Genomic DNA, 26,822 nt, shown 5'->3' on the forward strand with positions numbered 1-26,822 from the left:
GGCAAGTGGCGCCAGCGTGAAGGAACCTGAAGACATGACCAGCTCAGGTATGTGGGTTTTATGGAAGTCAGGAGCAGGTTCGGAGCAGGGGACCACCTGGGATGTCCATAAGGGAGAAATGGAATTTGGAGACAGACACAGCAGTGCTGAGTGTAGGAGCTCAGGCAAGGGAAGTGGCGGCCTGAGGAGCACATGGAGCCAGAGAGGAAAGGCGGGAGGGCGGGTCTCTAGCATCATGGCCACTGCCAGAGCCCGGTCATGGTGGGTGGAGGTCAGGCCGATGGATCCTGTGCCAGGTCACCCAGCCCTTCTGGACATTGAGGCAGCCCCCACCTGCAGTCGGGTCTTCCTGGGGTCCCCAGCGCATGGTGTGGTGGGCCTTTCTCCTACTGGAGCAGTGGAGGGGGCAGCAAGGGCAGAACCCACCAAAAGCTGGAGTCCAGAGGGAGTTACCAAGGATCTCGGGGCTGGGGAATTGGGCTGGGGTGCTCAAGGGCACTTGGGGACTTTTAAAAGATCTTCAGTCAACTTACTATAGCTCCTCAGGCTGCACAAACAGGGTGAACCCTTGGGGAAGGCTTCTTGGGTTCATCTTGCTTTCCCAGTCTTTTTTCTCAGAAGATTTCCACAAAGCGAGACCCCACAGATGTCCAGGTGGATAAGGAATTTTCAGAGCAGCTAAGATGGTCTGCCAAGAAACCTTCCCCCACACTAACAGGTAATCAGCGGAGGAAGCAGCACCTGAGGATTTTGCGACAGGAAGAATAATGTCCCTCCAGCAAGACGTCCACATTGTCATCTCTGGAACTATACATGTTCTGAGGGAAAAGGGCCTGTGTGGACATGACGAGGACCTCAAGATGGGAGATGAGTCTGGGGGGACAAGCGTAAGTGCGAAGGTCTTCAGAAGTGAAGAGGGCACGGCGAGTGGGCGGAGCCGTGCAGGTGCAGTAAGAAGGCCAGAGCCGAGGACCACCCACAGCCTGGAGGGGCGGACAGAGGCCCGGAAGAGACCGTCCCCCAGAGCTTCCAAAAAGTAGCGCAGCCCCGATGCCACCTTGATTTTAGAACAGTGAGACCCAAGTTGGACCTCCAACCTCCGGAGCCGGGAGATCATAAGTGTGTCAAGTCATAAAGTTTCTTATAATTCGTTACAGCAGCGACAGGAAGCAAAAGCAGGGTCCCACATCATTCGGCTCTCAGTTCAAGCCCACATTGAGAAGCCCACCTCTTCCACCTTACCTCCCGTCACCCTCTGGTCACCTCTAGTCACCGGCTCTTTATCATCCAGTGTTGTTCACTATTTGAAAGGCTGTGTTGGCTTGATTTCCAGCTTCTCCACCACCCCCCAGGGAGCAGGCACTGTGGTTACGGTCTGCTACGTATCCCCAGCACCAAGAAAAGTGCCCCGCCGCAGTGGCAGTGCCACAAAAGATCTGATGGGGAGATGAGTGGATGGAGGGACCAGAAGGGTGGTCCATTAACGTCACAGATGCACTAACAACAGGAAACCCACCAAGGCAGAATGCTCAGTGACTGTTTACCATAGCAACGGCCTGCCAAGGCTCAGCAAGAACATAGGATTATCATCAGTTCAGATCACATCTCTTCAAACACTTGTTCAGCTTTCAGAGGGCTCAGACTAAGCTGCCATCGCCCTCCTCCGAGTGTTTATGCAGAGCAAATATAAATTCCTCTGCCCGCCAGCATCAGAGGGGATGTATGAGGAGAGAGTCAATGAGTAAATACAGTCGGTGCCCCGTTGAGGTCCAGCACTCTGGGAAGAGAGGCCACATTTATTTGGGGAGCGGCCTGCCTTCTCAGATATTTTTAGCGTTTCCTAAATGGCACTGATAGGCTGTTCCTCTAGGAAATGACTTGCCTGTGCAGGATGGTGACACAACCCAGGGTAGATTTAGCAAAGCCAAGACCACAGCCAAGACCACTCTGGGGATGAAGCATCAGGAAAAGACGAGGTGGCAGGACAAGCAGGGTTTTATGGTTTGGATCTAAAATATCCCCCAAAAGCTCAAAGGTCTCCAAGGCAGCAGTGTTCAGAGGCAGGGCCTTTGGGAGGTGACCAGATCCTGAGGGCTCAGACCTCATCGACAGGTGACTCCATTGATGGATTCATAATTTAATGATCTGTTGGGAGGTGGGGGAAACTTTAGGAGTTGGGAGGTAGTTGGAGGAAGTAGGTCACTGGGGTCTGCTTTGAAGGGTCTCTCTCTCTCTCTCTCTCTATCTCTCTCTCTCTTTCTGTCTTTCACTTCTTTCCTCTCTTTCCCTCCCTCTCTTTAAAACAATGGAACCAAGTGACCATGGAAACCATGACCTCTGAAACCATGAGTCCAAACAAATCTTTCCTCCTTTAAGTTCTTTTTCTCAGGTGTTTTGTCATAGCAAAGAAAAGCTGACTAACCCCTGGATGTAGGGAGCACAGGATGCATCAAGATCTAAGTTGACTGCTGTGCTTTGCAGATTCAACCAAGACACACTTGAAGCACCAGGATGGCAACAGGGTGATATGTACAAAACTATGTTTATTAGATCCATTTTGGAAACAGACAACATGACAAAAGGGTTTGGGTTTGTTTTCACTCAGAGTCGAGAGTGGTGATTGCTTTCTGTCATTAAACCTCAGCTGTGGGAAAATCCTGGCATAAATAAAATGAATCTTCTTTGCACGAAGGAGAGGAAAAGTGGTTTAAAATGCCACAGATATCGCACTTGCAAAAGATCTGAAGGATAAAATGATCATAAACATCCACAAAATTTTTATGTGTATAGTCAGAAATATTTACTGTACTACCAGGTGTGTACAAAGGTAAAGTTGTAAACTGGCTCACGGTCAGCAGCGATTAAACACACTGGTCTGCACTGACACTGTCATTATCACCCTGAGAGGCTGTATATTTAACTGATGACTGCTGGCCACATCAGAGATATCTGAGAGATGGAAAAGGTATTTTAAAAACACATATCATTAATCTTATAAACTGAAAAAGTAAACCCAAGCGTGACTAATTACTTTGCCTGGATCAATAAATAGCAGTCTCAAGTGTGTACTAAGTGTACTAATGAGGACAAAAGCCATCAGTTAAATAAATCATGATGTTCTGTTGCTAATGCATATTAGTCAATTTGTGGACTTTATACAACACAAGCTCAGAAGATCTTCTTTGGACATTTCTCTTCCATCATTCTCTTAGAAGGATGAAATTGAATCAACTTTTTAAACAAAAATTTCCAAGTCACAAATCATCAAAAACACAACTCTAGACATATTTCAGATCTTTACCCAGAAGGGAAATACCATCAAGGTTTAGATGAGCCGAGGGGGTCTCTTCTCCAACTGGCAACTTAAACAAACCCTCACCATCTCCCAGTCCTCTCTTGCCTTGTGGCTCGCAGCTTAAGATTTCATAAACAAAACTTTCCAAGAGCTTGCAAGGCCACCATGTGCCCCACGCAGTTGGGGAACCTTCTCTTTTTTCTGGAGCTGCTATCGGTGAGGCCAACAGACAAATACCAAGAGGGGGACAGGGACTCAGGTAGATAAAGAACCCCCAGACCTGGAGGGAGCAGTCGTACGCAGTACCTGCTGCCTCAAGCAGCATTTGGAGACCAGCATGTCAGAATCACAAGGAATAAACATCCTTCCAGAAGAACTTGCCCCCAATCATCTTCTTGACCGACCATCAAGCATAGCAACATTCTGTTTGCTATAGTCTTCTACTCACGAGGCAAACAGTCTCCATACCCCAACGCAGTTTTGCCCAGAAACCCTGACACTCACAAACGCAGGCCACTCTGGACCCAAATGGCCCATGCACCCTGCCCACCACAGATAGCTATTCTGAGCCACTCCCAGTCTCCTTTCCCAGGGGGTCTGCTTGTTTTTCAGTCTGAAGACACACCCCATTGGAAATGCACAGTGCAAGACCCTACGTGCAAATACTTGCAAACAAGCCTTTGAAACCATACACGTTTTTAAAAATTCAAGTCAAATCCAGGTACAGACTAATGGGTTTCAGCCAGCCCCTCACACCACAATAGGAAGGGGGTCCACTTCTGAGATGGGAGAGATTAAGGCACCAGTGACTCCTAAGGAGGTTAGTTCCTTGCGCTTGGGAGGAAGCCTGAGAGGGAAATGCTGAGGTTTAATGAAAGACAGGCGCCAGCCAGCCCGTCTGGGCAGCGCATGGGCGTAGGGGAGGATGGATTCTCGGCCACCAGTGGGCAGTGTTTTCCCCGCAACTGCAACACTGCAGGGTGGAGGTGCATTCACAGGGCCATGCGTGACAGGCCGCAGGTGACTTTCACTCCAGCAGAACCTCACTCCTGCTCTCCCCCTGCACGCCTCTGCGAGAAGAGCCCACGGGTTACTTTGTGCGCGGTCCTGATAACCTCTGCCAGGCTAATGCCGGGGCCTCGGGTGTAGTGTCGGGAGCACCAGCCGGTCCACCATCTCAGGGGAAAAGGCCCAGGCGTGAAGATCCAAGTCAGGCGGGCGAGGTTGGGAGTCAGAGAGGGAGCAGGAGGCAACTAGGTCTGTGTGGCTGCGAGGAGCTGGTCAGTCACTGAAATGAGGGGTTCCCCCTAAGGCACTTAGGCCAGGCCTGTACCCTAAAAGAAACAAGGCAGCTCTGCACAAAGGAAGAGCCCCTGGGTGGTCCATGGCGGGGACTGGCCTTATCTGTCCCAGAAGCGAAGCAGGTGCTGGGAAGCCCCCCAGGGGAGGCGGCTCAGCCGAGGGACGCACAGTTGAGGTCCGAGTCCTCCTGGCTGCCCCCTGCCACTTCCTCCAGCTCGTCGGGGCTGTCAGTGATGTTGGGCTCACTGGAGCACTGCCGGTGGGGCGGGGGGAAGCTGGGCGGCAGCAGCAGGCACTTGTCCTCGCTGCCGGCCTCCTCCCCCAGGCCCGAGTGCATCATGGTGGCCATGGCCAGCAGCTGGATGTCCGAGTGGGCGTTGGCCACCGTGTGCCGCCGAACGCTGCCGCACTTCTCCAGGTAGGCCTCTCCCTCCTGCTCCGTCAGCGGGGTCAGGGCCATCTCGTTCAGCGGCCGGCTGGCTGTGGTCACTGGGGAGGCGTAGTTCAGGAGGGTCACCTTGGGCCGGACCCTGGAGTGCCGCCTGGCTGCAAGAGAAAAGAGCAGCAAAGGCTGTAACTGGGGAGGGACAGTGGTGAGGGGACACTCCCACTGGCTGCAGGGAAAGTGAGGAGGAGGTGGCTCTCCTCTGGGAACCGCCTGCTGGGATCCAGGCGGGAACCAGGCAGTGACCTAATGTCTCTCTTGCAACTTTACCTGTTCACACCGGACACTGCCCTTGACCTGCCCTCCCCCCACAGTAAGTGTCCCCGGTAGGTTAGGGCAAGGGACTCCTTCCCAGCTGCTGCCTGAGCCTCCCTGGATGTGCCCTAAATCCCCTTCTACCGATCTTGGAAGACCTGGGCGTTGGCTGAGTTAGCTCCAAAGACGCCTCTGGCCTTGTTCAGGATGTGGTCTCTGCAGGGCCAACCAATCAGGCGAAAGAGGCTTGGAAGGCTTCCATCCAGTCTTTGAGGGGTATTGGGGGCAGGGGGTGCTCAGCTAGGCAGCAGAACCACCCTCCAAATTGGACCCCTCACCTCCCACCAGGTGGATGAACTGAGTTCTGTGTTCAAGTCAAGCCAAATCTGCATTCAGACAGGTTTTGGCACCACTGGAGGATAAGCTAGGCTCTGTGGATGGCCCCAGGGACCTAAGTTATGATATGTTATTTGCTCCCACTTTACAGATGAGAACACTAGATCATCAGCTAGAATACAGTCAAGCTGGGACTCACACAGCTCTGTCTCCCCTGGACCTCGCTCTTCCTCCCTGTCCATGCAAAGAGTACCAACAGCTATAACAGAATTACCCCCAGGGAAGGACAGGCCAGTACACAGCATCAAAGATGGGGAAAAAATATCTGGGGATCCCAGGTAACTTGACAAGGAGGATGTGCACCAGAGTCGGGCCTTCAGGGTGGCAGGACGCTGAACCAAGCGGGAAGAGGGCGGCAGCTGGCTGACCGGAATGCACCCTCAGGTCAAAGCCTGGCTGGGATAGAGGCCGCCAAATGACGAGCTGCGTCTACGCGGGCAGGGTGAGCATGTCCTAGGAGGCCCCTGAGTGCCAGACGGAAACACCGGTGGTGCACCACAGGCCACGGGGCTGGACGGTGGGATGCGGCTGTTTCCACAAGGTTGCCCTAGCGGGACGTGAGGATGGGACGGGACCAGAGAGACCAGAAGTGAGGGGCTCCAGGGAGAAGCTCAGGCACCATTGTCTATGGTACAGATTGCGTGTGAGGAAGAAAAAACAATGCTCACATCAGAGTCAAGAGGAGAGGAAACCAGGACAGGAACTAGGACTGTGGCAGTGAAGAGGGTGAGGACAGGACAGAGGATCCAGAGAGCCCCACACTACAAACAGACAGATGAGAGACTCTGGGACTGGACGGGGGAGGAAGCAGAGGCATCCAGGTGGGGATGGGCCCTGGGGGTGGGACAGGACAGCATGAGGCCCTGGGGGTGGGACAGGACAGCACGGAGTCACTCAAGCTAACCTGGGGAAGGGGCTGGGGTGGGGTGGAGGCAGAGGAAGCAGCTGGTGAGCCCCCCACTGGTCACTTTGACTCTAAGCCTGAAGTGCCTCCCTGGGCAGACACGCGGGAAGAGACGGTTGGAAATGTGGATATTTTCAAAGTAAGGACATCCGGAAATGTTCCCAGTATGGTTTTTGGTGACAAAAGCAGAATATAAACAACGCAATTATATGCATTTTTTCCTTTGATGAACAACACAGATTATACTGGGTATTGTGTGTGTGCACACAACACAAGTGTGTGCGCACACAAGCTGAGAAGACTATATGTGAAAATACCAACTGTAGTTACCTCTGAGTCAAGAGGTTATCGATGAATTTAAAAATTTCTTCCTTATCCTCTTGTTGATATTTTACAAATATAATTCCATGGGCATGCTTTTCGAATAACAAAAAAACCATTTTGGGATATGAACACTGCAGTCACCAGGAACTTGGTAACAGTCGGAGCCTTCGAAGTGAACATGACCGGAGAGAGGGGTCAAGGTCTAAATTATCGTGTATGCCTGTGTGCAGGGTGAATAAAATGAGAAGCGTCACCTAAAATGACAATAAAAGCACTGGTGGCTATTATGGGGTGCTGGGCACTGTTTTGAGCACTTTGGTATATGAGCTAAACAAATACCCCCAATCTAGGGAGGAGGTACCATTATCATTATGACTATTCATAGATGGGGACACCAAGGCAGCAGGAGGTTAGATCACTTCAGCGTCACAAACAAGACACAGGCCCTGACCTCTGAAAGTTGGGTATCTCGAACCAGGCATCATGGCGCTTGCCTGTAATCCAAGCGGCCCGGGAGGCGGAGGCAAGAGGATTGTGAGTTCAAAGCCAGCCTCAGCAACTTAGTGAGGCCCTAAGCAACTCAGTGGGACCCTGTCTCCAAATAAAATACTAAAAAGGACTGGGGATGTGGATCAGTGGATAAGTGGCCCTGAATTCAATCCCCAGTACCAAAAAAAAAAATAAAAAGAAAAGAAAAAGTTGGGGATCTCCACCAGTTCGGTTCCCTGTCTTCTTCAGAAGGAGGGAACCCCTAGGATGGGGGAGCGGCTGGAAATGAACTAAAGAGTCGAATAGCCAAGGTCCAGGCAGATGATTCTCGAAGGAGAAGGTGAATGTGCCACCAGTTCCTGGGGCCTCTCCTTTCCCAACCTTCACAGGGACTGTGTGTGGGTCCAGAAGCCCACATGGTCTGGCATGGACCACGGCATGCCGTGTCCCTGGGTCCCCAAGGAGTCCCCCACCCACGCTCCTCCTAAGGCATCCCTGCTGTGCTCCCACAGGGTGGCACCGTGAGCTGGTGCAGGGCCTCGGTGAGGCAGGAGGCAGCCCTGCCCGCTGCAGTGGGTCTGGCCTGCGAGCGCCAATTGAAGGCAGGTAGGGAGATGCTGAGGGCCAGGCAGGCTCTGCTCAGGACCCTCTGCTCAGCCTTTCTTCCAGCCGGAGCACACCAGCCTGCTTTCTACAGTGCCCTTCCCCAAAGACCCCACAAGAACACACCCCTTCTTCCAGCAGGCAAAAGTGACATATGCGGAGCAGCAGAGAGAGGCCTGACAGCATCAGTACCCCACACAGCCGGGAAGGGGAGCCCGCTCTCTAAAGGGAAACCACTCAGTGCTGCTCAGACTGGCCTTGGGGACACTTGGCCCAGGCTACTTTGGTTTGCCTCCTGCTCCTCCCATGGATCTCAAGGGCCGGGACGTGTGCCCAGCTCTTCCAGAGCTCAAGCTCCTGGATGAGTACCAGGGTGAGATCTGCACGTGTCCACTCGCAAAGTTCACAGCTGTGTGTGTGTGTGTGTGTGTGTGTGTGTGTGTGTGTGCGCGCGCGCGCGCGCGCGCACATGCGCACGCACCCACCTAATGACAAGAGAATGAAATTACAATCCTTGGGACTAAATTCCCAAGTCTACGGCTCAGAACCAGGAGGGAGCAGTTTGGTAGTAACAGTAGTGATTTTTCTAAACCCAATGACCACAGGCAGAGCGTAGCGTGTTCCCTTCCACGGCTTCACGGTCGAGTCCCCATCTCCCTCAGAAACAGGCAGGGTGGGGCTCGTTACCCCACTGCACAGGAGAGGAAGACGGGGTGCCGCCCACTCCCTTGGGTTCCAGGTGGCAGCCCCAAACGTTCCCTGCTCCACACAACTACAGTTCACGGGGCCATTGCTGTCCCACTCCAAAGACGCGCTCCTTGAGCCAGGCCACCCTCTCAAGTCAAGCAACGGCAAGCACCACCCATCCCCACTCCTGCTACAGGGGAGGCTGGGATGTCCAGGACAGGCAGGGTCAGGGCCATTGCAGCCCCTTTGAGCATCAGAGACACCATGCCAAGGAGCGAACCAAGAAGAAGGAGTCTGTGGATGAGGCCTTGTCCCCGCCAAGCCACACATTTCTATCATGTCCCCACATTCTAACAATAACCATAGATTACTTTTATGATCACAAAAAATCAATACCTATAAAACAGAAGCACTGGGAGAGTTCAAAGCAGCAAGGACCCCATTAAAGAATCATCCTTTAAAACCAACGCCCTTGAAAACAATTCATTTCTCTCCCGCTGCTGTTAAAAGCAGGCACTGTGGATTGGCTGCAGAGAAACCCAGGTGGAGGGGTGGATTCCGCAAACCACTCAGCCGCTGACCTAACGGGACCTATTCACAGAGCAGGCACTACATGCCAATGGCCGTGTGTCTGAGGGTCAGGTTGGTCTGCCACGGGGGTGCAGAGGGCAAAGCCGAGGCAGGTAGGAGCTACATTACTCCTACTGTCCACAGAGACTCAGATGTTTTATAGAAGTATGGGGAACCTTCTGTTTGGGGGTAAGGGTACATGGAAAGCAGCAGTATTTGGAGGTGGGTACTGGGGATTGAACTCAGGGACACTCAACCACTGAGCCACATCCCCAGCCCTGCTTTCTGTATTTTATTTAGAAACAGAGGGTCTCACTGAGTTACTTAGCATCCCGCTTTTGCTGAGGCTGCCTTCCAACTCGTGGTCCTCCTGCCTCAGCCTCCCGAGCCACAGCAGCAGTATTGATGTTAGATTTCACAACAGGGCTAAAACTTGGGAAAGGCTCATATGGCCAGAATGGGCAGTCCAGGTGAGTGGGGGCAAAGTTGGATATGGGGTAAGTTGAGGGGGAGGGGATTACAGGTCTGACCCACTCAGCATCCCCAGAGGAAGTGGGAACTGGCTGATTTCCACAGGCCCAACCTGACAGAATGAGCCAGGGAGAGGCCTCTCTGAAGGGTCCCTGGATGACATTTTAATCAGCAGTCCAAACAGTCAAGTCCTCGGGGTGTTCAACAGGCTGCAAAGTGACAGAAGAGGTCACTCTGGCTGCTGCTGAGTGGGGCTGAGAGCAGAAGCCAGCGTAGGGGTATCTGACCCTGGAGAAGGGGGTCCCCATGGCGCCCGCCCATCCTTCCATAAATGCCTCCTGGCCGGCAGCATCCACAATGCTGCGGAGCTGCCGAGAGCAGAGCCAGGTCAGCGTGGTGTGCCCCGAGGCTGGGGCCCGGCACAGCACATGCTGTGGTGAGGCGGGTCTTGTGCCAAGTGTCCGCTAGGTGCTGGGTGCAGAACCAGAACGGAGGTGTTTCCCCGACACCAACTCTGCCTCGGATGCAGAAGAGGAGCCTGAGGTTGAGCTGTTAAATGACTTCACATCAGTCACCCTCAGGGACGGAACTAGGACCCAAGTCCAGAACCAGCGGCAGGGTTCCGGCTCCTGAGCTTCACACTAGGAATTGCCAGAACAAGTGGCGTTGCAAAGGTCGGGGCAGAGCGAGAGAGCGCACCGGAAATTCAGAGGAGGAAGGGAAACCAGGAGGAGAGGACACGTCAGATGGGCCGTGCTCCCTGAGGGACCTGCAGACTGGACCTAGACTGGCCACTTCCTCGCTCACGCCAGGCCCTCCATGAACTCATAGTCTAAGCGGAAGATAACAAATAGTCAGGCCATGACAACAGCCTGACAGGGACTGGCATGTGGCTGAGGGTTCAGGGGAAGGGGCAAGGGAGGCATGCACAGCCTCCCACTGGGACGAGCTGCAGGCCAAGGCTGCTGGGGTGGCAGCACTCGCTGGCCCTGCCTGAGACAGGGCAGTTTCTTCCTCCGGCTGCCCCAACAGGAAGGCCTCTGCAGCTCAGAGAAGTAACTCACTCCAGGCCACATGGTGAGCCCAGCCCGTGTGGTTTCCAAGGCCCGGTTCCCTCCACGTGGCCGCCACTCCTCTCGCCCTGCAATGACTCATGGGGGAGGCCTACGACTCTTCTTTCTGCTTTCTGGAGAAATGTTTTGGTTCCCAAGATTGGGTGTGGGCAGAGCTGAGACCACAGGGGACACACGGCTATGTCAGGTCCCCTGGCAGACAGTGCTTCCTTGCTAAGCTGCTGCCAGACTCCAGAGTCAACCCTCTGGCAAATGAGTCGGCAGCACCCCAGTGAAGTCAACCGCTGCTGGGTAAGCCCAGGAGGCCTTAAAACCAAAGGCGAGGCCTGGGCCCATGGACAGCTGCCCGCACTTGCTTCTTGCTCCTTCCCCTCTTTCTTCCTTTGCACCAGGGAAGGCAGACTCTGTCACCCAAGGAGGGGATCTCACACTGGGTCAACTAAGCTGTGGGGCAGACACCCCCAGGTCTTAAAATCTGGTCTTTTCCTGGCAGTGGTGCAGGGTCAGCAGGGCGAGGGCTGGGTTCCCACCTCAGCTGTCGCCCACTTTCAGGCCCTCCTGGCCACCTCTGCTTCCTCTCCTGGCCTTTCACACGGGCTGGGGCCAGGGGCAGCTATTCCCTTCTCACTCAGAGGCTCCCCGCTGAGCGCAGGCATTCATCCCCCTGGGAGCCAACAATGGCAGCTCCTTTCAAATCTCCAAAGAAAAGGAAGGCCTGGACAGGGCCGCTGGGGCCCTGCATGGGGAATGGCTTCCAGGCCTTTGATCCCCGGGCTCTCCATAATGCGGCCATTGTGACCCCTGCACACCAAGCCCATTGTGGGCTCTTTCTCCAGGCCCCGCACCTGAAAGCCCCAGAACCCCTACTTGTCATGCAGGGAAGTCTCAGGTCTCAGGAAAGCACTGCATTCAGAAGGGCCGCCCAGACACAATGGAGGGAGGCTCGTGGGAGGCCCCGGCTTCTGTGTGAAATGGAGCCAGCAGGCTGAGTGTTCGCTGGGGAGGGCCCACAGCTCGCTCGCTCGCTCGGGAACTTGAAAGGTAGGACAGGGTCCGGCCTCTGACAAACCTGCTTTTAAAATACAGCTCACTAGCCTGCCCTCACCCCTAGGCTACCCCTGCTCTAGAAAAGAGGGGACTTCGGAGGGAAGGGCACACTCAGGCACACGCTGTCCCTCAGGGGCCCGGGAGAGTTCCTGGGTTCTCTCTGAAGCCAGCCTCACACAACCAGGGCAGGGGTCTGCAGGAAAAGGGACTCCCCCAGTGTTAGGTCAGAATTTAGGCGACTGTAGGAGGCAGAGCTGAGCAGCTGGAACAAAGGCCAGCCCGCCAAGTGGGCTAGAAAATACCACTGACCCTTCACATCCACCTGTCACTCAGCAGGACCCCCCCTCCCATCCAGGCCTATAAAAACCCTGGGCACCAGGGCCACAGGCGATTTTCTCCAGGTCCCTACTTGAGCTGTACCCCGGTGGGGGTCTGGAAATTTTGCCTGAGAGCCAAATTCCAATAAAGCTTGCTCTGGCCGCTTTCTGTCCCATTTTATTTGGCCGCTAACCGTGCCCACCGAGATTACACCCAGGACTTAGGGGGTCAAGGAGTCAGGGACTGTGAGGCCGGGGGGCACACCTCTGGTAAACCACTGCTCTGGCTGCGGGTGCTTCTACAGCACCCTGAGTCTGCAGTGACCACGGCAGGTCCCTCAGGGACTGTGCGAGGGAGGAAGGGGTGAGTACCCAGAGCCTGGTCCACCCACAGCGTGGTGGGCATTTGGTGAGTGACCTTTGAAATGAAGGCCCGCCCCCACTCAAGTCCTGGCGGAGCCATCGCAAAGCCCTGCGTGGGTGAAGGGATTTCTCAGGCCCACTGTGACTCCTTAGTTGCTATTTCGGCCATTTGTCTTAGTGCCCCTCTTGCCCAGGCTGGGGAGACGTGGCCATCCTCCTCCTCTGGAGGGGCACAGGGAGGCTTGGAGAGCCCTCCTGCCTGAAGAGATATGCGCAGAGGGGAAAGGCACTTCAGCCTTTGGTCTGCAGAGGTTTGGGATGGAATGTATGGACGGAGGAAGAGAAGGGAAGGGCCACCTCTCAGCTGCCCCTTAGGAAACTCAAGTCCTACATGCTGACGGGGCCAAGGCAGGATGGTGGTGGAACGTAGGGGGCAGCTGGTGCTTGAATCCTGACTCCACCAGCCAAGCAGCCTTCGTCCTCACGTGCCTCGCCTGCAGGATGGGAGCAGCTGCACCTATGCGGCGGCGTGGCGTCCAGCTCACCCGGGATGTGGCCTGTGTCCAGTGGCTTCCCTTGCCTCGGGCCACTTTGCACCTCTGAAGCGCTTTCAGTCCACCCTGCTTACCCACCACCCTCTGGGTCCTCCCAGGAGTCCTCCTCTGCCTGGCCCCTGCTTTACTCTGTTTCCTCAGCTCAGCCAATTCCAGTTCCTCCTCCATCTCCCATCACAAACATCACCTCCTCCGGGGAGCCTTCCCTGGTTTCCTGGCCCAGGTGAAGTCCCTGCTGTGGTTTCTGTGGCCCCCGTGCCTTGTCTGAATTCCTCCCTAGAGGGCAGGATGGGTCCTATTTGTTCACAGGTGCATCTGCAGCACTATGCAAGGGTTCTGGGGTAGGGTCCAGGGTGCAACTGTCCTTGGTAAAGACTCACACCTCTGTCTTATAATATTTTTGTTGTTGTTGTTGTTGGGGTTTTGTTTGTTTGTTTTTGGGGTTTGGTACTGAGGATTGAACTCAGAGATGTTTCACCACTGAGTCACATTCCTAGCCCTTTTTATTTTTTATTTTGAGTCAGGGTCTCACTAAGTTGCTTAGGACCTTGCTAAGTTGCTGAGGCTGTCCTCGAACTTGCGATCCTCCTACCTCAGCCTCCCATGTCGCTGGAATTGCAGGTGTGTGCCACGGGGCCTGGCTGTATAATTTGATAAAATGGGTATTATACTTATTGTAAATTGAATCCTCCTGGAACAAACTTCCAAATCGACGCTTGCTCCTCCCACCCAGCCCATTTAGCTGAAAAGCAGGACACAGACTTAGGAAGAAGAGGTAGCACTGCAGACAACGTCAGACTTTGCCATCTGGAGATGGTGGGGCTTCTACAGGAACACGCTTTCCCAACTGGCCCTTATCCACCCTTCGCTTGCTTCCCACAAGGTGCTGCCTGAGAGACTTGTTTCCCTTTGTCTTTTCCCCTCTCAAAAACTTCACTGTTCTTCACTGAGGATGCTGCAATAGCCAGGATTCAAAGCTGCCTTTGAAAACTACTTGCTCCCTGGGTGTCTTCCATATACATAGGAAATATACACATTAAGAAACTCCCTCTTGTTTTTCCGTTAATCTGTTATGGGAGTCTCTTCCAACTAAGGACTTTTGAGAGTTAAAGAGAAATAATGTTTTTCCTTCCCTGCTCTGGCATTAGGCCCCGATAGTGGTCAGGGCCCAGCTAACCTGCTGGTGTCCTGACATCTCCCTGGGACCTCCCTACTCTCCCCCACCAAACTCCATGAGCCAAGCCAGTAGCGGGAAGGTGGGCTCCAGGGAGACCGCAGCAATACCATGCCCGGCTCAGGGCTGGGGAGGGCAGGCGAGTTTTCCTTTGCATCATTTCCAGCTCCTGGTGGAGTGAGGAGTGGGGGCGGGGGAGAACCTGGCAGCAGCAGGCTGGGGCCAGCACCCTCCTATCTGTGGTGTCTGTGGTTAAGCTGGTGTCTCCAGAGAAACACGACCAGGGCTGGGAAAACTGCCGGTGAAAAGCCCTGCCTTTCTTTGCAGTGGAGAGGCCCAGGAAGGGCAGGAGGCTCCCTGAAAGCTGCTCACTTCCCCCCAGCTTTGAAGCTCAGCTACAACTCCATTTCCACGAAAAGAGGGGCAACCATTTCCAAATTCGGGTCCTGCTTCCTGCTCCACACCTCTCTGTGGGTGCTAACTGCTAGGGCTTGGGTACAGCTAGCGGCCTACTCTATGCCTGGCACCATTCCAGTTGCTGGGATAGAACACTAAACAATTCCTGCATTTTAAGGATTTGCATTTCAGGCAGTGACTGAGGAATGGCTTTTACTACAAATCTTATCACTGAGCTGTTTCTACCATGACTGTGGTCTCACTTGAAGCTGTTTGAGATTCGGTTACCCAGCAGTTTCTACCGAGACTATCTAGACTGTGGTCTCACTGAGAAGGAATAGATCCGATTCATCTTGAGGTTCTCCAAGGGACCTAGTACAGGGCCTGATGCTGCTATAGCTTCAGGGCCATCAAAAAAGGCCCCAGTGGGATTTATCCCTAGATCCAGGAACCCATTTCCTTGCAGTGCAGGCCTGGCAGTGCTTACAGACATGGAGCAGGGGACAGCAGCTCCACAGCCTCTGGCTATGCACATGACAATATGGCTCCACACCTGAGCTGCTTTCACCAGTGGGTTTTCCACTCAAGCCTGGGAGGGTGGAACGAGGCAAGGTTTCTGACATTAGGTACAGAGAAATGAATGTCTTTTTTGGTCATGAAAAAGATCAAAGCCACTGATCAAAGATATGGATCAGACGGGCTTTACCACAGAGGCTGGGCTCAGTCCTTGGGAAGGAATCACCCGGCGGAGGGAAGTCACTGTGACCCAGGCTGGGAACACGAGTGATTAAGATACACAGGTTTGCGCCGACCCACGTCGGAAGCAAAGGGCTCGGCACTCAGTGTTCAGAACAAGGCAGCCGGCAGCCGCACCGCCCAGGCTCCTAGCCTCGCAGGAGCTGTGCCCCTTACCCAGCGTGTACGTGGGTCCGGAGAAGCCTCGGTCCCCGCTGACGCCCAGGAAAGGAGAAACCACTTGCTTCACCAGCTCCTCCAGCTGCAGGTAACCCTCACTTGGACCCGTAGGCTCGTGGACACTCTGGAAAGAACATCCAAGACACACAAAGGTCAGGGAAAGCTGGCCAGCAGGCTCGCCAAGGCATCCCGCCTGCCCGCCTGCCCTGCACAAGGCGGCACAGCGGCAGGCACCTCCTGGGGTTAGAATGAAGGAAACTGAGGGAGGCCTGGCGCCCTCATCCCTTGTCTCAGACCACATGGATCAGAAGGGCGCATGGGGAATACATGGCAGTCTCTCCCAGGGGGCCTTCCAAGGCAGCATGGGTGGGACATCCCAGCTTGAGCTCCAAGGCTGAGGTCTGAAGGGTCCCTGTGATAAACCCACCCACAATGGCGTGACCAGTTTGCCGAGAGCAGACAAGCATTCTACATAAGTGCTTCACATGTATTAATGCAGAGCCCTCCCAACAACCAGGGGGAAGGCGCCCCATTGACCCCCTTCTACAGATGGGACATACAGACCCAGAGAGCTGAAGTAACTTGCCTAGCAAAACACAGCTGCAGATGACCAAAGCTCTGAGCTGGAACCCAAGCCATCTGTCCCTGAGCCTATCCTACTGCCACTTGTTAACAGGCTAGAAAGGGGGGAAAGCATATGGAAACGTCCAGAACAACAGAAGAAAGGGAGACTCATTCTAGAAGTAGGTGGACTTTCTGCAGCAAGAAGATGAGCCGGTTCAAAAGTCCAGGACAACAGAAGTCCTCACAATCGAACCCCCGAAAAAACACCAACCCAAACGATGCCAAGAGTCAAACCCACAGAGGAGCCTGTAACCAGCTTTTTCTAGAAAGCCAGCAGACTCCTTGGGAATTCAGTTTCTCCCTGGAAAGGAGGTGAAGCATGCTCTCTTGCAGAGCGACCAGGAGGAAGGGGAGGCCACCTAGCCAGGGACAGGGACCTGAGCAGGAAAGGAGCCAGGCTCCGTAGGGCTATGCTCAGCCTGAAAGGTTATCGTGTCAGCTTCTCACAACAGATTTTCAATTGCTTTCATTTAAAAAGTAGAAAGATGGTCAGGCAAAGAGGCAGGAAGAGCCTTCCTTCCAGAGAAAGGTGGGGGTCCTTGCAGAGAAACAGGCTCCTCCTTGGCCCTTCTCAGCTGTGTCCCATGGAGACAGGTGGGGGCAGGTGTAGTGGGGGGAGGGGCGGTTCAAGGAAATAGAAGGAAGTGGGGCGGGGGTGGGGCAGAGGATTTGGATGTTTGGCTGAGAAGATGCAGAGAAAATAGGTGACCCAGAACACAATGGGCACCTGGCAGCTGGGGTCAAGGCAAGATGGTGCCCTATGACTGCTGCTCCAATCCACTCCTGCTGAGCAGAAGCACCGGAAGAGTGAGCCGTGGAAATAAATGGGGTGAGCAAAGGAGCAGCTCTGCTGAGGGTGACACATCCGTCCCAAGAGGAGGGAGTCCTCGAGGCAGGAGAAGGAAAAAGGGGAGCCCTGCTCAGGCACCCCAGGAACCACATCAGGCCTTACCAGCCCAGCGGTTTCAGCCACAAACCACCTGGACTGGGTTTCAGAGTCCAGAAAACTTATTTTTTTTTTTTCTTTCTTTCTCTTTTTTTTTTTTGACCTTGACAGTTCTCCTCTGGGTTCTTCCATAGCCCCTCCCCGCCTAGAACTCATAAGCACTAAGTGGGAGAAGTGACAGGAGAAGGAGTGGGAGGGTTGGGTCACGGACGCCCCATGAGGGCTGGACGGCTCTGCAGGACGCGGCCCGAGAGCGGGGCTGGCAGGCGCCCTCTGCCGCTCTCCGCCCGTCGCCTGGCAGCAGACTGGCTATAACTGTGGGGCAAAATGAAGATGAAGGCCCCTTCCTCCTGAAGCTCTTACGAATGCCGAGCAGGGTCGGAGATGATGGAGCCAGGTGCAGGGTCCTCCAGGCACTGGGCACGCGCCCTGCCGGCCACAGCAGGGCCTCCAGGTCCCCTCGGGGGCTGAAGTCTCAGGGCAGCTGGAGCACCGAGCACCGAGCACTCTGCCCACAGAACACCCTCGGGTACTGTGGGAGGGGAAGGGTGGGTTCCAAAATATTCTGGGAACGGGAGAGCTGAAATCTGAGAAAGGGCTCTTGTCTTGGTTCTAGAGTCAGGTGACTTTGGAAGACTCAATCAGCCCCAGGTCTCATGGCTCTGGGGACAGTAAGGGCCGGTGGAGAGAATGACAATCCTAGGTACAGAGACCCAAGGCAGTGCCACCTGAAGTTCCACTCAGACCCAGAGGCTGATGCTCAAGAAGAGGAAGAGACCTGCATCCGCCCCTGTCACCCCTCCCTGCCCCAGCCTCGGTGGCTCCCCATTAAGGAAGGACAGGGGACTACTCCCAGAAACCCTGAGGGAACCGATGCCAAACGCTCTGCTCAGGTAGTGCTGGGGGGTTTCCAAGCACGGAGGCTGCAGGACGAAGGCAGAGGTGGCCAGAAAGACCACTCGGAGGGAGAAAGCAGGGGCCCAGGAGCCGTGGGGCAGTCAGCTGGCCACTGGTCCCGAGCTGCTCAGCCAGTGCCTCTCATCCTCCCTCTCAGCTTGAAGCGGAACAAACAATGGCGTAGCCACAGGAGGGACCATTTCCTTGCCCAGTTCTCCAGAAAACTGCCAAAACCCTGGGGCTCCATCGGCTCTGCGTGATGGTCACCAGCCATCATCATCTCTGGGGCCAGGGACCTGGCGTCCGTCTCACTCAGGCCCTCACTAGTTGGTGCCACCACTCACTGAATAGCATTTAATTAGCACCTACTATGTGCCAAAGACTGGGCTGGGTGCCGGGGACACAGGGCAAGGAGGAAGCCTAAGGATCTGCCTTGATGGGAGGGGGCTGGTGGGTCCCAGAAGACAGAACGTTGTGAGTAGAGGGGACAGTGGCACAAAGGGCCAGCTGCAGCAGGGCCCAGGAAGTCCTCCAGGGAAGTCAGGTTCCAGGTGTGGCTGGGAGGTGGGAGGCCCCAGGCCAGGGCACAGCCTTGGGCTTTCTTCCTAAGGGCAGTGGCAACCCTTGGAGTTTGTAGCTGCCCCACAGAGGGCCGGCGGGTGGAAGAGATCCTCCTAGGCAAGCAGCCTGACCCTTCGTGAGGAGGACAAGGACAGCTTCCAGGTTGTCCACATAGGAGCCAGAACCTCGGAACGTGGTAGACAGTTTTCTTTATCGACGCTCCTGATCCGGCAACAACTAATGAGAACCCTCGGCTGCAGGAATGGGTAGATTCTTCCAGAAACACAGAAAGTAACCGAAATATATAAAAGAATACCTTCTAATCCCCCAAATCATATCAGTAGAGGTGGGAGGGCGGACCCCACCCCTAACTGTCCTCTCAGGATCCCCAGGGCTCACTTTCTTCGCTCCTTATTCAGAGGCCAAGCTCAATCAGGTGCCAGCTGCAGACATTGCTCTCCCACCTCGCTGCTCCGTCCCTTCCATCAAAATGCTTGACCCGGCTGGCCAGCCGATCACACTCACCCTCTCCCTCCTAGGCATCCCTTCCTCTAGGATTACAGGAAAGGGGACAGCAGCCAGAAGGATGGCCCCGCTGAGAGGACAGAAAGAGAACAGCAGCCAGGGGAGGGCGGGTCAGGGGCCCCGGGTGGGCAGTTCCGTTCCTGCTGTGGGGGCAGCCTAGGGTCCCCTTCAGCCTGATCAAGCACGGAACCTGGGAACACAGCCCTGCTCTGATGTGATGGCAAAATCAGACGCCGCTGTGAAATGAAATTACAGAGACGTTATGGCCAGAGACCGATGCCTAGGGAAGGGGTCCGTTCCGCTCCCCTCTCTCTGCCTTTCTCCAGGAAGCCTAAATTAACCATGGGTCCCTACCTTTTGGATTGTCAATAACTGACCTCAGAGTCTGACCGCTCCCTCCTGAAATCTAACAGACGTTGGGAAAAGAGCCTTTCTTCTTCTCTGTTCTGCGAGCATGCTTTATGTTAGAGACCTGCACAGCCTTCAGCCTCATAGATTAGGAAGTTGTTCTTTTTTTTTTTAAAAGAGGAAAAGTCCCCAGTGATGGGCTGGGTCTAAGATGACATCAAATCACCTATAAATTTTGTGAGAAACTGTAGCTCAGGACTCAGAATTTGAAGTTTCTGTTTTCCTCTGGGCCTCCTCCTTCCCGGGCCACCTTTTGACCAATCTGTTTCCTGCAACCCTGGGAGAACTGTACGCCCACCCACAGGAATGGGCTTGCTGAGGCCAGGTTTTTGCAACCCATGACTCCCTGAGATAACTGGACAGTGTCCACCTCCTCAACGAAGGGCCACGCTTCTTTCACGCCCCTGCAATTCCAGCAATGAACACGGCACCAGGGACCTCAAGGGGACCCTGTGAGCACACATCAAACAACTGAACTCAGGAACATGGACAAACTCAAAGAATCCTCAATGAAGCTCAGGAGCACTGTCATTTGGTCCCTGAGCCCTGGTCCCCCAGTGGCGGTCTCCTTCTTTCCCTCTTCCCTGGGCCTCCACCAGGGCCTCACCTGCAGGACGAGCAGCATCTGGACAATGGAGGAGGGCAACTTGGACTGTGCCAGCAGCAGCAAGTCGCCCAGCTTCACCTTCAGCAGGACCAGGTCTCGGAAGCCCAGCAGGGAGATCTGGCGGATGGTCAGTTCCTGTCCCTGGGAGAGGACAGAAGAGGGAGGGTGAGAGGCGAGAGCTTGCAGCACCTGCCACCAGCCACATGCAGCGCCTGGATGAGACAGGACCAGGCATGTGCAAGGCTATCAGAGGTGAAGCCCAGCTCCTGTCCTCTGGGCAGGAGAGAGAGCTTTGTGTAAGCCCAGGACAGGATCAGCCTGTGCAAAGGCCCCCAAAGACAACAGAGACACACAGCAGGGCCATGCTGCCAAGCGCTATGAATGGTTAGGACGGAGAAAGACAGAGGAAGGTGGGGAGAAACCAAAGGTCAAGTCCACCTCCCCACATTCAAGGCTGCTTCCCAACCTCGTCCATAAAACATTTAAGTGCGCATTGTGTGCCCGAAAAAGAAAAGAGCAGGCCTTCGATGTTTCCATAAGATATTAGATTCTTACAGAAACACAAGTGACTTAGCAAGAAAAATAATTGAAGAGTGTAAAGGACTTGCTCGTCTGTGGGAGGAGCAGGCAAGGGATGAAAATAATAAGTCACGAAGGCTGGTGTTTGTTAACCTCTGACTACATGCAAGGTGTGAGTCTGAGCACTTTCCATGTTAATCACACATTTAATCCCCACCGCCACTGCCATGGTTTGTGCCTCCCCCAAATTATACGCTGAAATCCTAACCCCAAGTTCAAGGCATTTGGAGGTGCGACTTTGGGGAGGTGATAGGATCATGAGAGTGGAGCCCTCAAGCATGGGATTAGTGCCTTTATGAAAGAGGCTGCAGAGAAACCCTGAACTCCTTTCACTAAGCGAGGAACAGCAAGAAGGCCCTCACAGACACTTCCTTGCCTGTACCTAGATGTTGGACTACCAGCCTCCAGAACCGTGGGAGAGAAACCTCTGTTGTTGATAATCTACCTAGTCTATAGTGTTTTGTTATAGCAGCCTGAACAGACTCAGACAACCATCCATTGTACTGTTATGAAATCCATTTCACAGATGAAAAATTAGAAAGCCCTAAGGGATTCAAACTGAAATTATTTGATTTTAGAGCTCCTGAAGATTGCCAAGACAGAAAGAGCTAATTTCTCAGATTCTCCTTCACATGCACCTGAATGCACGCCTGTACATGCACACGCGTGTGCACGCGCACACACACACAGAGCACATATCAAAAATTGGTTGCTCCTGGAATGAGCCAAAGGTATCATTCCAAACATGATGCTGTTGTCCACGCCCCAAGGCTTAAAGAAGTTTTATATTCCCTGTGACCTTTAGGGTTTTATGGGAACCCCTGCCATCTCTGTAGCCCCCTCCCCCACACACGACCCCCGCCGCACGCTGCATGGACTCCGTCTGACCACCCCGACTGCGTTCCTCATCACCCTCTATGGCAGTGTCCCCCAGGTCCTGTGGTCTCCCTTTCTCAAACCACACCCCAGCACTCACGGCTCCTCGTGCCCTGCCGGATGTCCAGGACTCCTTTCACTGTGCTCAGGTGGAAGGCCACGTCCCACACCCTGGACACCTGCCCATCTCGTCTTTTCCAGCCCTGGGATAAGCTGACAGCAGCAGCCCCCTGGTTCTCAGGCTTTTGGACTCAGACTGAACCACATCCCTGGCTGTCTGGGTCTCCAGCTCGCAGAAGCAGACTGTGGGACTCAGCCCCTGCCACGGTTTGGATCTGTTAAGCTTCCAAAGGTCGTAAGTCCAGGGCTTGGCCACCAGCCTGGGGCACTACTGGGAGGTGGTGGAACCCTTAGCAGGTGGGGACCAGCGGAAGGAAGTTACGTCATTGGGGGCATGTCCACGAAAGGATATCGGGGCCCCAGCCCTTCCCGGCTCCTCTTTGCTTCCTGGCTGCCATGAGGTGAACAGGCCACCTCTGCCACTTGCTCCTGCTGCCATGACACACTGTGCCACCACCAGCCCAAAGAGAGCATGGACTGAGACCTCTGCAACCACAAACCAAAACAGTCTTTGCCCCGTTTAAGTAAGTTGATTATTTCAGGTATTTGTCACAGAGGTGGAAAGCTCACAGCCTCCATAGCCACTGCAGCCGATTCTGCATAATACCCATGTCGCTTACTGACAAGGGTGTTTCTGAGAAATGCATTAGGCAGTTTCATCAGTGTGCAAAAATCATACAGTGTACTTACACAACTAAGGTGACTGTCCCCAGGTGATATCTTACAGGACCACCACAGGTTGTGCACTACATTGTTGACTGAAATGTCGCTACATGGTTCAGGAGCGCGCATGCACACACACACACACAAACACACACACTCACACACATTACTAGTTCTGTTTCTCTGAAAAATGCTGACAAATAGCTTGGATCAGCAGCAACACTGTTGCTTGGAAAGCTGGTAAAAATGCAAAATTCTCAGGCTCCACTCTAGATAAGACTATGGCAGAAACTCTGCAGGCAGGGCCCAGGAATCTGGGTTTTAACAAGCCTTCCAGGTCATTCGGATACACTTCCTGGCCCTAATCAAGCCACATGACAAAGGCCCAGGATGAAATCATTCTGGGTTTGGATAGGAATTATTTAGCACTAACCATAGTGCTATGGTTGGAATCTTGGAGGGTCCCCCCAAATGCTCAGGTGCTGGCAATGAAGCAATGCTCAGAGGTGGAAAGACTGGATTATGAGGGCTGTAAGCCCAGCGGGGGGTAAGCTATTTGATGGCTTAATCATTTGAATGGACTACTGGGGGGTAACTGTAGGCAGGTGGGGTGTGGTTGGAGGAAGTAGGTCCCTGGGGATTATGGTCTGGATAATATCTGAAGGAGTCCCTGACTCCTTCTCCTTCTTCTCTTTCCTTCCTATCTGCCATGAGCTAAGCAGCTCTCCTCCTGCACACCCGTCCGCCATGATGTTCTGCCTCACCCAGGCCCAGGGCATTAGAGGTGACTGATGACAAACTGAGACCTCTGAAACTGTGAGCCAACAACCAAAGCTAACTAATACAAGTTGGGTTCTGGGAAGGACAACAAACCACTTCTTCTGCCACCTTCTGGGGGGGCCGGACACCATAATGCCTGCTGCCTGGGAGATTGGCTGACCGTCACCCAAGCACTGCTGCTGGGGGGAATCCTGCGGATGAAGCTAGGGCGCACGGAGCCCCGGCAGGCAGTATGTGCTCAATTAACATTGTCGACTCAAATGCATTGTGTTCTCTTCAAGAGCATATTTTAGCGTAGCTTTATCATGTCTTATCTGTTTCAAAGTAACACATTCAGGCATTACAAACGTCCATCATCTCTACAGCATCATGAGATACCATAGCTGTATTTTATAGTTTTTTATCTGTTATGGTTTAGATGTGAGGTGTCCCTAAAAAGATCATGTGGGAGTCAATGAAACAAAGGTAGAGGTGAAATGATTCGATTGTGAGTGTTTTAACCTCATCAGTGCATTGATTCCCTAATAGGGTGGTACCTGGAGGCAGGTAGTGTGTGGCTGGAGGAGGTGGGTCCCTGGGGCGTGCCTTTGGGGCATATATTTTGTCCTTGTTGAGCAGAGCTCTCTCTGCTTCCTGATGCCCCCAGCTCTTTCCTCCACCCTGCTCTTCCACCATGATGTCCTGCCTCACCCTCGAGCCCCAAGGAATGGAGCCGGCCTCCTAGGGACTGAGACCTTTGAAACCAGGAGCCCCCCAGTAAACTTCTCCCCCTCTAAAATTGTTCTTGTCAGACCTTTTAATCACAGCAGCAACAAAACTGAACATGAATAAAACAGAAATTGGTACCCAGAAGCGGGGTCATGACTGGGACTAACCTGACCAACGTGGCTTAGAAGCTTTGGGAGCCCTTTGGAATTTGTGGCAGGAATTTTGGAAAGTTTAAAGTTGTAAGATGGAAATGCTTCAGACTGTTTTAAGCGGAGATGAACAGGCACTTCTGGTGGGTGTTTAGAAGACCGGCACGTCAAGAAGACTGAACAGCAAAGACAGGGTCAGGAGGCTTCAGAGGAGGGAGACTTTTGGAAACTGGACGAGAGGCCATTCATTATATGCTGGCTAAGGAGAGGTCTGCATTTTGCCAGTGTCCTGAGGCTTTCTGTGGGGCTGAATTTAAAGGCAAAGGACTTCTTAATCTAGCAGAAGAAGTTTCTAGGCAGCATAGCCTTAGGCCGTAGCATGCATATTAATGGAGGCTTTTCGCCAGTTTATTGTGATAATCTGAAGCAGAAAGCAAAGCAGAAAAATTTGAAAAATGTGCAGTTTTGGCCAGAAAAGTGTGAGTAAAACTGGGGCTAAGGAAGGTGTGGTCGTTCAAGACACTATAGTCAGGAAAGAAGCGGTGACTGCTTTCCTCAGAAACAACAGGAAAGGAAGGCTCCAGAGCATATCAGGAATAGGCAAGACCACACCATCTCAGGCTCAAGCGTGTAAAAGTAAATATTCCCTTGAGAAGAAACCAGGGGTGCAACCTGCCTGCACAGGGGGGCGTAGGAAGTGCTTTTCAAGGTGCTCAGCCACCCAGGCACTCTGAGGCCGCCGCAGCCAGGGTCCCTGGAGGCTTGGCTACTGCTGGGGATGGCGGCAGCCACCTTGGCGAGCACCATGAGGTGCTGGTTCTGCAGGATGCTGGAGTTAGGGGGTCATGGAGGCTTCCAGCAAGATTTCAGAGGAAGGCCTGGGAGGCCAGGCAAGGTGCAGCAGGGTTGGGGTCCCTGCAGACACCCCCGAAAGGCCCCTTGAGAGGGCCATGCGTGGAGATGTGAGGAGGAAGCCAAAGCTGCAGTGGAGACCCCTGAGGTTAAGAAATGCCAGTACCATGGCTCATCGGGGAGGAAGGCCAGCAGAGAGGCCACGTGGGCTGCAACCAGCGAGGCCACAGGGGCGGAGCCACGCAAGCCCTTCCCAGAGAACTTCAGGATGCCATGTGCCCCAGATGCTGGATGCGGAGCTACAGGACCAGCTAGATTTCCGTCTGGCTTTGGTCCCTCCTGGCTTCTTACCAAGCCACTATTTCTTCATGTGAAAATATTCAGAATGCGCCTTGAGACCTTGGACTTGCTTTTCATTTTTACAGGGGCTCATGCTGAAAGTCTCAGAGGAGACTCTGGACTTGAACTTTTGGGAAGCAGGGCTCGAGTTTCAGGCCCTGTTACTCTGTTCAGGCCCTAGAGGCTGGGAGCTGGCAGGACCTCGCCAGCTTATTCACAACCCCGCCTGTAAACAACAGAACTGTGTGATTCAAATTCAGGGAAATTCCCTGTAATTCTCTCAGGGAAAGAGAAGGAGGAAGACCAGGGCAGGTCAACTTCTAGAAACCACTCCTGAACAGCAATCTGGTGGAAAGAAGAGACTGCAGGGTCCGTGGCAGCGATTCCAAGAACCCCGCTGAGCAACTGCCAGATAACTTCACAGAACTGGTTTTCCAGCAGTTTCTTCCAAGGCCTGCAAGGCACCCGAGGCCTTTCCACCACCAGCTCTGCCCTCCCATACAAACAACTTCCATCCCCTTTGCCTTTTTTTTGCATTCTCATCAAGGTGATAGATACCTATGGGCAAAGACTGAACACTTAAGAAGGGCCTAGGATAAAAGAAGACCTCCTAGTCTCTTATTCTCACTCTACACACTCTTAAAAGGCTTTCATTCATCTTCCAGATTTTTCCAGAAAATGAAATTACATGCATGATCTTTAAACACACATAGGGATTCTACCCTTCCTACTGTTCCGTCACTTGCTTTTGTTTAATGGAGTATATTCTGGACATCTTTTCATACCAGCACATATTGATTCTTCCCACTTACTCCTTGTTTGAGGCTGCATAGTATTCCATTGCATTCATAGGTTCTACGTAACTGACATCTCCTCAACCAAAATGCCTGGTTTTGCCTACAAACAATGCTATAATAAACTCATTCATCCATGCCTCTCTGAGTTCCTTTTATCAGTGTATTCAGATTACTGCTCCTTCAAACAGAATCGTGCAATCAAAATATGGTTTTAAAAAGTCTCACAGCTACCCCCCATGTTGCTCTCTGAAAAGACTGTGTTGATTTCTGCTCCCAGTAACAGTGGATGAGAGCCTATCATCTCACAGCAATGGAAAGGATGATTGAATTTTTTTTTAAGGACCATGATCATGCGGACACTCAAAAATAATGCTTTCCAAAAAACAAACATAGAAACAGACAAACAAATGAACAAAAAAATCTACCCATTCCAAACCCATTAGCTTAGCCCATGGATGTGAAAAATAGATCCAGATACCTGGGTGGTCGGCTCAGACTCTGACACCTTTTGGTCGACAGAGAATAACCACAACACTGAAGATCTGAGCCACTGTTCTCAAACCCTTACTGTATGTCCTGTGCCAAACTAGCTGCTTTTCCTATCCTCACTCTTTCTCTTCCCCTCGCTCCTCTGGAGTAGGTATTGTTTTATAGAAGAAACTGAGGCTCAGAGGGGACGGAGCCGGTGCGTGGGGGAAGGAGCACCTGCGTGCAGTGCAGCCTGGGCGCTGCTCAGGCTCTGGACCCCTGTTCCTGGCCCATCCCCCAGCCCCGCTTCTCCCCAGCCTGTTCTGTGGTCCCCACCTCCTCA

At 53.4% G+C, this 26,822-nt stretch overlaps 1 protein-coding gene across 4 annotated transcripts in view; it reads right to left on the bottom strand.

Moving 5' to 3' along the window:
- Window positions 1-2,420: 2,420 nt before the first annotated feature.
- The window catches only part of Prr5l (proline rich 5 like), a 75,583-nt gene continuing 51,181 nt past the window's right edge, over window positions 2,421-26,822 (bottom strand). For all 4 annotated transcript variants that reach the window (XM_047517247.1, XM_047517245.1, XM_047517244.1 and 1 more), the window contains exons 7-9: window positions 20,149-20,289; window positions 15,578-15,704; window positions 2,421-5,143 (exon numbers count right to left, since the gene is read on the bottom strand). In XM_047517247.1, the coding sequence (XP_047373203.1) occupies window positions 4,749-5,143; window positions 15,578-15,704; window positions 20,149-20,289 (663 nt within the window). In that variant the 3' untranslated portion in view covers window positions 2,421-4,748. The remainder of the gene's footprint in view (window positions 5,144-15,577; window positions 15,705-20,148; window positions 20,290-26,822) is intronic.

Source organism: Sciurus carolinensis, chromosome 11 (assembly GCF_902686445.1).
Source record: "Sciurus carolinensis chromosome 11, mSciCar1.2, whole genome shotgun sequence".
Lineage (NCBI taxonomy): Eukaryota > Metazoa > Chordata > Mammalia > Rodentia > Sciuridae > Sciurus > Sciurus carolinensis.